Raw genomic sequence first — 13,230 nt, 5'->3', positions numbered from 1 at the left:
TGCTGTGTCTGTACCACTGAGCTTATTTACATTTGTTGTACTTTCTGACTCTTTCTTTCCAGGAAAGATTCAAAGAACCTCGGGGATCAGTGGCACAAGGGAATCCCCATCGAGGTCATCCCGATGGCCTATGTCCCAGTGAGCCGAGCTGTGACCCAGAAGTTTGGGGGTGTGATTGAACTTCGAATGGCTGTCAACAAGGCAGTAAGTGGCTAGGGAGGTTTCTGGAAGGCATTCCAGGCTCTCAGGGCTGTGTCCTCCTTCCTGCTTCCATTAGGTCTGTGCCTAGACTGGGCAGGTGGCTTCTGTTTATTTATTTTTAATCAGCCTATTGGTTTACTTTTAGAGCGCTGGCTTTATCAGTTTCCACATTCAAACTCATGTAGATAAGACTATACTTAATGCAATGCATATTCTCTGTACAGATGGGCGTATTTTCTGTCGCTCGGGATCTATGCTCCTTAGGTTATCTGGTCTTTGTACCCGAGGCCTGGATCTCTGACTAACAGCTGCTAAAAATGGGTTTTGGGAGGCCCACCTGGGGCAGAAAGTTATTCATGTTTCACGGTGTAATTTTATTTTTCCTCCTCTTTTCTCATTCTGTGGTTAAATGAAGTAGAGTTTCTTGGGAGATGTGAATTCCTCCCCAGGAATATACTCCAGAAACTTCGTCCACATGTTTCTTTTCAGCTTCTAAAGTGGGTTGCACAGAACTTTTTTTTTCTTACACTTAAATAAACAAAAAAGCAACAGCAGTACTCCAAAAAATAACTGTAGTTGCAGACGGAACTATATATAAAAAGTTTGGAACGTACAGAAGAGAAAGCAAGTTATCTGTAACTCTACCCTGACGAACTTTTATTGTGACGTGTTTTCTGCCTGGTGTTTTTGTGACTTTTACAAAATCATAATCCTAATCATACTGGTTGTACAGAGCTCTGACTCTGGCTCCCTGTGTAGCTGAAAAGCCAAGAGGAGATTGTTGGGGTGCTCTCTCATGGCTGGGGTTCCTCCACACTAGAGCCCAGCATTGTGCCTTCGTGGGGTTCTGCACTGGGCTCCCAGCCCTTCTCCAGTTTGCAGAGGAGTCCTCACTTCCTTGCCTTTGACTGTAGTGTTCTGCAAACGTTTATGCTGCTAAACGCTTTCTAGTGCGCAAAGCTGTCGCGGAATTCTGGATTACTTAACTAAAACTGCCCCCAGCCTGTTTGACCCCAGGACCCATCTCTGCTCCCTGTCTTTTGGATGGGTCTGCCCCACCTGGGGGAGCCTCGTCTTATGTTGCATTACTGATGGTTCTTCACGTGAAGCTGTGGGAATGTTGAGCCGTGTTGGTAGTCTGTTCTGTTGCTGTAGTTTTTCACTCTAATCATAGCTAAGAATCAGTGAGCCCTCGCTGTGGCTAACGTTACCCATGTGGCTTACCCACAAGCTGCCTGATGAGGTATGTTTCATTATCCCTTTTTTGCCATTGAGGAATCTGAGGCTTTCAGAGGTTAACGGCTCCTGTGAGATCTATCTATGCCTGGATGGCTTCAAGACTCCAGTTCTGACTCCCAAGTTCCTGCCTCCTAGAAAGCACGAGGCAGGGGTACTGGTTGGAGCGGGTTAATTAAGATACTTGTCTTTGGTTATCACCTCCACTCTCCTGCTCTCCTCTGCCTGCCTGTATGTACATGGCCTCTGTAAGTGTGGGGAATTATCTTCTAGGGTCCTGTGGTGACGGATAATGGGAATTTTATCCTGGACTGGAAGTTTGACCGGGTCCACAAATGGAGTGAAGTGAACACAACTATCAAAATGATCCCAGGTAATGGGAGTGGCGTTCACTGAGCACAGATGCCCATGCCCTTCGTAGCTGTCCCCTGCCTCTGGCCGTGGATGGATGCGGGCTTTGCAAGACTTGGTTGGAAAGAATTTCCTTCATGCTGTGTTTGGAATTCCTAACTTCACGCCTTTGCCTTTGCCTTATTGCTCACCTAGCAGCTTCGTTGGTTGGCATTTCACAACCCATTCAGCTGGGGTAGGCCTGGAGCTGATGGGGTGTCAGATGGGGCCTGCCTTGAAATAAGCCCGCCCTCTCTGCGAAGAGCCTTTCCTTTCAGGAGCCTGACTGCAGCCTCTTTGATTTTGGCATGTTCTCTGGGGGAGAATGACTCAGGTCACCCACACATTAGATTCCTGCCACAGGCAGGGCGCTGTGACACGTGTTACAGGGAGTTCTCCTGTTAATAGAACATGGGCTCTGCCTCAGGGAGAGTTGATGTGAACCTGGGGAAAGCTGTGTGGGGCTGCCTAGGAGCTGTGTCTACAAATAAGATGGAATGTGGAATGCCAGGAGTCTAGAGTTGCTTCTTCTGCGAAGCAGGGGGAGGTTCATGGAGGAGAGGTGACTTTGGACCTCTGCCTTAGTGTAGAGTGATCCAGACACTGTGCTAAGTGTTGAAAAACGTCTCGTTGATCCCCCAATTTAATAAGATAGTTACAGAGGAAGACACGGATCAAGGAAGGGTACATGGTTTGCTCAAGGGCTGCAGCCCCAAGGTGGGAGCCTGGGTTGTCTGCCTCTAGGCCCTGAACTCTAAGTCCTTCCTTCGTCGAGAGCCAGGTCAGGAGACATCGGACATCTGGAGCAGTGGGGTGTCTCCAGTCCACCTTGTGCCAGGGATCCGGGCCCTGGGTGAAGGCTGGGTGGGCAGTATCGAGGTGAGTTATGAGTCCAGGCCAGAGGTGGTACTGAGGGCTCATACGAGGGGATTAAAAAGAGGAGGCAGATGTGAGAGATATCAGTCTTATGATATCGAGCGACTAAGATTCCAACTGGGAATATTGCATGACATGAAGTATTCTTGGGCCAGAGCAAGCTAATGGGGCAGGTGAAGTCAGTTTAGTAGATTGTAGTGGCTAGGGGTGGATTCTGGAGCAGACATCCTGGGTAAGGGTCCAACCAGGGTAAGGGTCCAACCCAGGCTTGCTCTATCAGCATGACCTTTGTGCAGTCAGTTAAATCTCTGCGCCTCAGTTTCTTCCTCTGTAAAAGAGTCTGCTGTTAGTGCCTGCCTCATAGGATTGTTGGGAGGAGCACATGAGTTAAAATGGTGCCCGGCACACCTGGAAGTATTTGTTGAATGAGCACATCCCTAGGAAGGAAGTATACTGTCTTCATCATCAATTAAGTTGCTAGGTTCCATTCTGATTTACCCATGCTATTTGGGAATGAAATACATATAAATATATAAAATGCAAAGTATATAGACATGTAATAAAGAGCTAATTCTCCAACCTTACTTTACTCTACTATTTTAGTCTTCTATTGACAATCTTTTTCCAGATTTACTATGTAAAGAAGATGGGTTGAATTAAGCTTATTCCCTTACTTAGTGTTAACTTTTTAGTGGAAGAACTAAAGAGCCTTCTAAGAAGGCAGGAGGAAGAGAAGCCATAGAGGTCACTGTCAGTAACCTGGGAGGATTAGCCCCGAATGATAATGCAGACAAACCCAGGGACACACAGGAAACCGCTCACCATTGCCGGTGCTGTTCCTCTCTAGGTGGATTTCTTGCAGTGCCCACTAGGTAGCTCTGTTGCACCTGTTCAGACCTTTCTTGGTGTATTGAGACATTGAGATCTCCTTGGTGAGCAGATTTCTCCCGCGCTTTGCTCTCCACCTTAGTAAGTAGACGCTACATCCTAGAGAAGTTCAGAGTTTCATCAGGAACTTAAAATGAAGAAAGCGAGAAAAGAGAAGCTAGATGTTAAATTATTTAGTGCAGTGCCACCAGGATCATCAGTGAGGTTTTGTTCTCTTTCTCATTCTCTTTTCTCTTCCTCTTTGGTCTCTTAAGATACTTGCGGCTGGACCATGATCAAGGGAGGAAAAGAGGGCAAGTTTCCCTGTCTATCCTGTCTGTCCTGTCACCCTGCCCTTGTCCCATGTACGTTCATTTATGTGAGGACACTTAAAGGACAGTTAAACCGGTCCATGGCTGGTCCCGCCCTTGGATGTTCCATTGTTTGCACACAGAGCAGAGGTTCTTTCCCCCATGTTCACATTGAGCCACCTCTGCCCTTTCCACTAATTGGGAGGGTGGGGGTAGGAATGGGTTAGTCGCTCCTAGCATCTCAGTAATCTGAAGAGAGTTTGCTCTAAGATCAGACCTTAGACTGCTGCCACACATCTCTGCGCTTTCTTTGAAGTCTTTTCTGGAGCCAGTATGGCTTTCTCTTGGATCAGGTGGAAGCTGTCACCTTGTATTACAAAATTTTTGAAAAGGATGGGTCTTGAGTGGCCACTTGGCATGTCTTTGGGAGGCCCCAGTTGTGGCGGCCCAGTGTGGTGCTGGAGACCTCTGTGTTTCAGCAGCTCCTTTCTCTACCTGATGGCTTTTTATTGCCGGTAAATGATTTTATTTGTTTATGTATTGGGGGCTGTCTTTGAAAATTTTAATTTTGTTTATCCTTTTTAATATATGTAGTTCAAAATTACAAAAGTAAACAGTGAAAAGTATCTTCTATCCCTTTGCCCTTCCCCCTGTCTGGAGGCAGCCAGTGCTGCCAAAGTCGTGTGTCCTTCTTGAGTTGATCTTTCGTAAATGCAAATCAGCCCCCGCCCCCATCTTCTTTTACATAAGTGACAGCACACTAGACAAGTGGTTTGCTTCCTGCTTTTTCCCATCTTGAAGATTATTATGTAATGGTTCACAGAAGAGCTTCCTCATTTTTTTTTTTAAATAATTGCATGGCATTCTATTTTGTGGCTATCACATAATTTATTTAACCAGGTCCCCACTAGCAGATATTTGTTTCCAGTTTTTTTTGTTTTTGTTTTTTTTCAGAAGGGAATTACCAGATCAGAGAATAAGTGTATCTGATTTTGCTAGTGGTGCAGAATTGCCCAGTTTACCCTTCTGCTAACAGTGTATGCAGGTGCCGCTTGCCCTACACACTGGGTCCGTCAAACTTTTTTTTTTTTTATTTTAATTTTATTTATTTATTTTTGGTTGCGCTGTGTGGCATGCAGGATCTTAGTTCCCTGACCGGGGATCGAACCTGAGCCCTCGGCAGTGAGAGCTCGGAGTCCTAACCATTGGACCTCAGGGAATTCCCAAACTTTTTTTTTTCGATAGTTGAACAGTATAGTGAAGTCCCCTGCATATGGACGAGTTCTGTTCCAGGAGCGCATTTGTAAGCCCAATTTGTTCGTAAGTCCAACAAAGTTAGCCTAGGTGCCCAACTAACACTATCAGCTATATAGTACTGCACTGTAATAGGTTTATAATACTTTTCACACAAATAATACATAAAAAGCAAACAAAAAATCAAGAAAACATCTTACAGTACGGTACCTTGAAAAGTACAGTAGTACCAGCTACATCACTGCTGCTTTGACACTTGCTTCCGGACATCCCGGGCTTGAAACAAAGATACTCTACTACTGTACTCTATGCAGTACTCTACAGTAAAGTACACAAAAGCACAACCACTTGTAGAGGATGCACGGACGTAGCAATGTGTGCCAGACATGTGAACTAACTTATGTGATCGGACATGCGAACGCACGTTCACCTCTTTGAAAGTTCGCAACTTGAAGGTTCGCATGTAGGGGATTTGCTGTATTATCTCATTGTAGTATGTGTATATACGTAAATATTTTCAGTGAAGGTTGCTTACAGTTGTAGTTAATTCTCGCTACTGAATAGTATACCATCATATTTATGTGTTTGGAAAAAAGTTTGTATATCCATTCTCCTCTTATGGGCATTTGGGTGTTTCTAGTTTTTAGCTGTTAGTAAAAGTGCTGCTGTGAACGTTCTCATACACGTCTTTTGAGGGCCATATATATACCTAATATATACCTTATATACCAAAGAGTAGAATTGCTGGATCATCAGGTATGAATATGTTCAGCTTTAGAAGATGTACCAGCAGACATTTTCCAACGTAGTTTTGCCAGTTTACTCCTACTGTTAGCGTGTGGGAGTGTCTTTGCATTCTAGTCAAATTTCATTATACTCATTCTGGTGAGTGTGTTGTGGTGTCTTGTTTTAATTTGCATTCTCTTTTGACTAGTTTGAGCACCGTTTTCTCTGTTTATTGGCCATTTTGGATAACCTTTTTTGTGAAGTGCCTCTTTTTTTTTTTTTAATAAATAAATAAATTTTCTATTTATTTTTGGGTCTTCGTTGCTGCACACGGGCTTTCTCTAAGTTGTGGCGAGCGGGGGCTACTCTTCATTGTTGTGCGTGGGCTTCTCTTGTTGCAGAGCATGGGCTCTTAGGTGCTCGGGCTTAGTTTTGCTCCGCAGCATGTGGGATCTTCCCGGACCAGGGCTCGAACCCGTGTCCCCTGCATTGGCAGAAGGATTCTCAACCACTGCGCCACCAGGGGAGTCCCTCTTCCAGTCTTCTGCCCATTTTTCTACTAGGTTGTCTGTCGTCTTATTGATTTGGAGAGTTTATATATTTTGATGTGGTATATGCATTGCACGTATGTTCCAGCCCTTTGTGGGAGAAAGTTCTAAGGCTGATAGTGTGATTGAGGATAACTGGAAGTGGGGGTACTTTGAGTAGTCCTGGGGGGCCTCTCTGAAAAGATGGCCAGTCCAGACTAAGGCAACAGTGTGAGCAAAGGCCCGAAGGCCAGGAGAAGCTTTGCACATCTGAGTATAGAGGGAAAGCCAAGACTGTAGGGGAGAAGGCATTGCAAGAAGAAATAAAAGTAATCAGAATCTCTTTTCATTGTCATGAGGGAGGGAGGGCTTTAGACTTGTCATTTCTTTGTCCAGTGCTGTTCATGGTAGTTGCTCCTACGGACCCTGCCCTGTGATCCTGGTTTTCTTCTTGCCTTGGGAACCTGAAACTTAATGCTCCCTCCCGTCCTTCGTCCTGCAGGCGTGGTGGACACGGGCCTGTTCATCAACATGGCGGAGAGAGTCTACTTTGGGATGCAGGACGGCTCGGTGAACGTGAGGGAGAAGCCTTTCTAAACTGGCCCTGCAGGAGCGGAGTGTGTTCCCCTTTTGTCCCCAGCCCGCCGCCGAGGCGGACATGCCTCTCCAGGAGCCTTTGCCTTAATGTATCTGTGCCAGGTGGACACTTGGCAGGGTGGGGGGTTGAGGGTTAAATCTGATCTTCTGAAGTATTGTCATTAAATGTCTTTTTAAAAAGAGAAATATAAACATATATATTTTTACTATTAAAAATACTTAGTTGTTTTTTTATAAAGTAGAACTTGATTTCATGTTTTATATGAAACATTTACCAAAAAAAAGGAGGACTGTCTTTTAAACTTTTACCTTGAGCCTGCTGGTTATGGTGAAGCCTCCGAATATTGGGTTTGCTGAGAAATGTAAATCAAACTTTTCTTTAAACTGGTGAGATGAAGGGCCCAGCCAGCAGCGATTCCCTGATGCCTTACTGGAAACACTGGAGTTTGTTTACTTTTCTACCACACTGTTTTATTTTTAGTTTTTGTTGTGTACAGACGCACAGTGTGTAGTTACGTGTTGTAAGATGGGAATGACAGAAATCCGTTGAGCGTAGGGGTGTGGTGTGTGTGACTCAGAGTGTGTAGACCACCAGGGGGAAAATATGGGGGCTCTTTTGCTGAGAACAGGGGGTTCATTCAGACCCCTCTTGTTGGAAGCCATTGGCTAGAAGTACTTGCCAGTACTGCCAAAGCACTGCTGTGAAACACCTTTAAATGATTGTCTTTTCGTCGTTAATGTTTTTTTTGTTCCTTTATTGTTATTTGCATGGTTCGGCATCAGAAGTTGTTACCTCTTTATATTGTTTGAAGGTTGAAATAAAACAGTATGGTGCCGTTTTGACTGTTTGTCTTTACTATAGAATTTTTGTCAGTTTTGCAGTAAAATAGGAATCAGTTTTGCTCACCCACTTTACATCGGATCTTTGATAAGGGGTAGAATTCACTCAAGCAATCTTGAGCCAAAGAGTAGACAAATATTACCTTTATTTCTGAGACAGCTTGATGTCAGTTTTATTCCAGAGACCTCTGGCAAATAAGACATTAGTTTTCTTTGTTAATAGAGGATAACACAGCTGAACAAAAGTCACAAATTATCCCCAAGGTTCACACCGGTCAGACTTTCGATCCTGGAAGCCGACAAGCAGTAAAGTGGGTAACCTGACTTTTCTCTGTGTTCTCCCGGTCTGTAATCTTCGCAGTGTGCCTAACGAGCAGTGAACCGTCCAGAAAGCCTCCAATGGGAACGGAAAGGCTGTGATCAGCTCAGTGATGATTCTAGATGGGACTCGGGAATCCATCCTGTTGCAAAGGTGTTTGTGCGGAGAGCCCTGATTCCCCCCCCTGCCATGTGCTGACTTCGCATGATCCTTAGACAGTCATTTCACTCGCCTTGGCCTCTGTTCTGAAGCTTGGATTATAGCTGCCAAACTTAGTGGCATTGGAATTCCTGCGAAATCAAGTTGCAGGAAAAAAGTCAATCAATCAGGACTGAGCACTGACGAGGCTTTCTTTGCTGAATTCCTTCTCTTCTTTGCTCTTAAGGTGCTGTTTAAAAATAGTTGCCTCGCACATTGTTAGGAGACCTGTTGTTAGGAGCGCTTTATTTTTCTCCAAGACTCTTTTGGTCTGGGTGATAGGTAATTTTTGCACAAGATGGGCACTAGGTCTTAGCTGAGAAAACTTGATAGAACTGATTTTTGGAATGATCCTTTAAAGCTCTTGGATTAAATTCATAAAGATAAAGGCATAAAGATAAACAAAGTTAAACTGGGCTTCTGAAAAACGCCTGCACGCTCCACAGCACAGGTAAATCCTCAGAGTCTTTCATACGCCTTCACACCTGTGACCCAACTGCAGTTCCCTTAAGTGTGAAGGTGAGGTTTTTCTTCTCGTGAAGAAGAAAAAAACACCTGTTGTGCTTCAGGTACGCATACAGCAGTTTGTTCTAGAGGTCAATCTTGATTAAAGTTTCTTCAATAAAGTTGTTAGTAAATGTGATCTTGTTGGATGGACACAATTTGCAGGCTTGTGAGCAGTTGGAGGGGCACAGGGCAAGCTGCAAGTCCGGTGTTTGGGAAAAGTTTATAACCAAGTTAAGCTGCCACCTTTCTGGGAGACATCAAAGGGGAAAAACAATCCCTTGGATTTGAATCAGATCGATTCTACTTTGGTTTCAGCTAGAGCTCATCAAGTTTTGATACTCTTCAATCATCAAGTGTTTTTCAAACAAGTCCCCATCACGTGCCAGTTCTTAGTGGGGAGTAGTTGGGGGCCGGGGCGGGGGAGGGTGGGGACAGAGACGAGACACCTCCTGTGCTCCAGATGCTTCCAGCCTTTGGGGCGAGACAGATTGACAGAGGAATTGTCAGCACAGTAAGGAGGAGGGGCCATGAGGTAGGAAAAGTTATCAGGTGACTGGTGACAGAGCCCTACCTGTCCTCACTGTGTGCAGGTGCTGGCCTGGGCCTTTGGCCTGTTGTCTCACAGCAACTTGGTGGTGTCTGTTCTTTTCATTGGCGGAGTGGGAAACGGGCTCAGTTTAAGTAACTTGTTCAGGTCATACACTGGAAAGCAGGCCAGGCTTTTCTGGCTCATAGTTGCAGGTGGTTGTAGGACTCTGAAGGGTTGGTGTTCTTAATTGTTGTATCCATCATTTGTAACTTGAATCACAAGTAATTTGTAATTTGTTAAAGTACTGAAGTTAGTGAATGGTTTATTGTGTATGTCTGTATGTGTATAGACTCATGGGTAATCCTATACTATTAATAAATTTCTGTTCTCTAATGAGCTTTCTTTTAATGGGAGAAAGGAGCAGGACATTGTACAACCTAGGGTCGGCTGTGGGAAGGCCCTTGTAGGAGCTGGTCCTTAATGCCATCACTGATTTTCTCTCCTCCCATGCTTGTTTCCTTTCTCCCCTTTCCAAGATATACACACAGTGGCAACCATAGGCACTGCTAGCCTGGGGAGGATGTTTATGGCTAAGGGTTGTCAGTTCCCTGTAGCCAAAGACTCTTCAGAACACGTAGTTGAACAAAATTGGTTTTATTGACCCACTGAGTGAAGGACGTCACATGCCATGGGGAGTCTGTCCAAGGGTGTTAGGACTTAGAGGATTTAGGCTTATGCCTGGGGCTTTGGGGGAGGGCTTTGTACTGGAATGGATGTCATCAAGAAGCAGGAGAGGGCTTCCCTGGTGGCGCAGTGGTTCAGAGTCCGCCTGCCGATGCAGGGGACACAGGTTCGTGCCCCGGTCCGGGAAGATCCCACCTGCCATGGAGCGGCTGGTCCCGTGAGCCATGGCCGCTGAGCCTGCGCGTCTGGAGCCTGTGCTCCGCAACGGGAGAGGCTACAGCAGTGAGAGGCCCGCGTACCGCAAAAAAAAAAAAAAAGGAGAATTCTGTGATCGGGCGTCTTAATTTTTACTGCGAAGGTAAGAAGAACGGAGTGAGGCTAAAGTTGGGATTGGCAGCAGTCACTCAATAGCCAGGGGAGGGGGCTGTCTGGTCCTGTTTGTGGTTCGGATGACGTTCGTGTGTTGTCTCTTTCATGGAGACATGAAATGATTATGGAGTCATCTCGTGTTTGTCCTCACAGTCCCAGTGGCTTTGTCTGATGGTGTTCTGTGCTATTGTTTATGATGCACAGGAGAACACAGCAGCCTTGCTGTGGGGTGCCAGGCCAGCTCTTAGCAACACCAAGACTGGGCTGTAGAGCCTGGCCAGTTCCCAGCTGTCAGGGGCTGCATTTCTCTTTCCCAGGATCTTCTGACCCCAGGGTCTGGAGACCTGAGTGTTCTATGAACTACTCTTCCCTTCCCTTTGGTTAACGGGTACTGCGTACTTTCTGTGTCCTGGGCACTGGGATGGAAGAGTCAGGCCACAGATACCCTATGATGTGACTCTAGCCTTCAAAGACTTCATTGGTGCCATGAAGTTTGCTCGCTTCCTGTCCCACCTAGCAGCTGATGCAGCCAGATTTAGGATTGCATCAGCCTTCACTCTCCACTAACCCAGTAATCAGATGATGTTTTTGACACAGGTTCAGTGCCTTTGCTTTTTTAGTAACCAGCTTGTATTGCAGGACAGCAAAACACTCCAATATAGCCTCGCATTCAAATGTGCCCAAGCTGACCTCTGCAAATAAACGTCTTTCATGATGCTCTGAGAGGGATGGAAATGTGATGGTTAATGAGGGCAGTGTGGTAAGGTGGAATCCAGAGGGGAAGGGAAAGGTCTTCCCTGCAAAGGCCACCCCAGGGTTCTGTGGACAGTGCAGTATGCAGCCTGATTCAGTGTTGAAACTCCATCACTGAGAACATCTCTGCTCGGCAGCAAGGTGGGAGAGGAAGCAGCTTCTCTGGGAATGGAAGCCCTGGCTGCCTGCATCTCTATCAGCTTCAGCCCATGGGCAATAAGACCCCCAAATGTCTCCCTGATGACAGAAACACATTGGAGGGACTTCCCAGATTCAAGGGTGTTCCAACCTGAGTTGCAAATAGGAGAGTTGCACGCATCCTCATTTTATTTCAGAAGCTGTTCTTAGTGGAGAGTTAGGCCAGTCTCCAGTCTCTGATGAGTTCAATTCAGATTAGAGCTCTGATCTGAGTTTAGCTCTACTTGGCCCATGTTCCTGTGCCAGTGGTGCTGCCTCCTGTTTCTTTGTGAACTTGTGGAAGCATTCACAAGGCGAGAGCCCGCAGGGAGCTGGCACCCAGGGCAGTACAGGTATGGTCAAGAACAGCACTGCCCAGTGGAAATGTGAGACACATATATGCTATTTTAAATGTCCTAGTAGCCACGCTAAAAAGATTAAAAAAAAACAAAAAACCCCCAAACAGGACAAATTAATTTTAATAAAATATTTAACCCAGCAAATCCAAAATATTACTATTTTAACACATAGTTGATACTTTACATTCTTTTTTTTTACTAAGTCTTCAAAATATCATGTATATTTTACTTTGGTACATCTCATTTTGGACTAGGCACATTTCAGGTTCTCAACAGTGACTATAGGATTGGGGAACAAGGTTCTAGAATTCAAGTGGAGCTCTGGTGTTGTCCTTGTTCTGGCTTTTTAAAGCCTCCTTTGATTCACAGGAGCAAGCCTGGGTTCTCCTGTGGCCCTAGATTTTTTTTAAAGCCCACAGAGCATTGAGTCAAATAGAGGGCGCCCCAGGGGCTCCACTCAGTTGCCCCAATTTTTTTTTTTTTGGCATCTCTTTATCTATATATCTATCTATCTGGGTTGTGCTGGGTCTTAGTTGCGGCATGTTGACTCTCGGTTGTGGCATGCAAGTGGGATCTAGTTCCCCGATCAGGGATCGAACCCGGGCCTCCTGTATTAGGAGTGTGGAGTCCTACCCACTGGACCACCAGGGAATTCCCATCAAGCAGATGACTTTTTTGACCTTATAAGTGGCCTTAGGTCCAGGAAAGAGAATACCATTCCTTCAGCTTCTGAGTTAAATGATTATTTTAGTTGAGGTATACTGTTTTTTCTGAGAGAGGTAAGTATGATTAAGATAGTAACCTTGGTTTGGAATTCCATTCTTCCACTTATTAACTTTTGGATAAGTTATTTCACTCATAAGCCTTGATTTCCTCAGTGTAAAATGGCTATAAAAATGTTACCTTTTAGGGTAATTTTGAGGATCAAATGAATTAATTCATGCCAAGTGCTTAGAGCACTTATTGGCACGTAAAGCACTCGAATGTTTTATTCTCATTAGACTGCTGTGGGCTTATATTTTCTAGATTCCGTGGGCCTCACAATGAAGAGCATTGGGACGTGCAAAAATAGCTTGCTGAAAATAATTAGGGGGCGCATTGGATGGGGAAACAACTGAGTCATAGGTACATGGGGTTCACTGCTCTCTGCTTTTGAATGTGTGATATTTTCCATAATAAAATTTTTCTTAAAATGGCTTGCCAACTTTTGTTCTGGAATTTGCTGAAAGAAAACATTGTTACAGTAATTTTAGGTGCCCCTGTGAAGTACCACGTAGGATTATCGAGATGTGTGAGAGTATATGTGTGTGTTCTGCTTGGGAAAGTCAGGGAAAGCCTCGTAGGGTAGGTGGTCATTTAGTTTAAAAAATTTTTTTCAGCTCTATTGAGATATAATTCACATACCATACAATTCACCCACTTAACGTGTACAGTTCAGTTTGTAGTATATTCATAGAGTTGTGTAGCTGTCGCTACAATTCTAGAACATTTCCATCAACCCAAAGAGAAA

General features: G+C 45.0%; 1 protein-coding gene across 4 annotated transcripts in view; it reads left to right on the top strand.

The window, feature by feature from the left end:
- RPIA (ribose 5-phosphate isomerase A) overlaps positions 1–13,230 on the top strand; it is a 95,723-nt gene that overhangs the window by 23,080 nt on the left and 59,413 nt on the right. For 2 of the 4 annotated variants that reach the window (XM_027129092.1, XM_027129090.1), the window contains exons 7-8: positions 63–204; positions 1,711–1,810. In XM_027129092.1, coding sequence (XP_026984893.1) covers positions 63–204; positions 1,711–1,810 — 242 coding nt within the window. Of the gene's footprint in view, positions 1–62; positions 205–1,710; positions 1,811–6,890; positions 7,829–13,230 lie in introns of those variants that run through there. The other 2 variants (XM_027129091.1, XM_027129094.1) reach the window with 2 other exon arrangements.

The sequence above is a fragment of the Aethalodelphis obliquidens genome, unplaced genomic scaffold (assembly GCF_003676395.1).
Source record: "Aethalodelphis obliquidens isolate GAN/ISIS:26980383/991018 unplaced genomic scaffold, ASM367639v1 scaffold35, whole genome shotgun sequence".
In the NCBI taxonomy this organism is placed as follows: Eukaryota; Metazoa; Chordata; class Mammalia; order Artiodactyla; family Delphinidae; genus Aethalodelphis; species Aethalodelphis obliquidens.
This window is presented reverse-complemented; position numbering and strand designations above follow the sequence as displayed.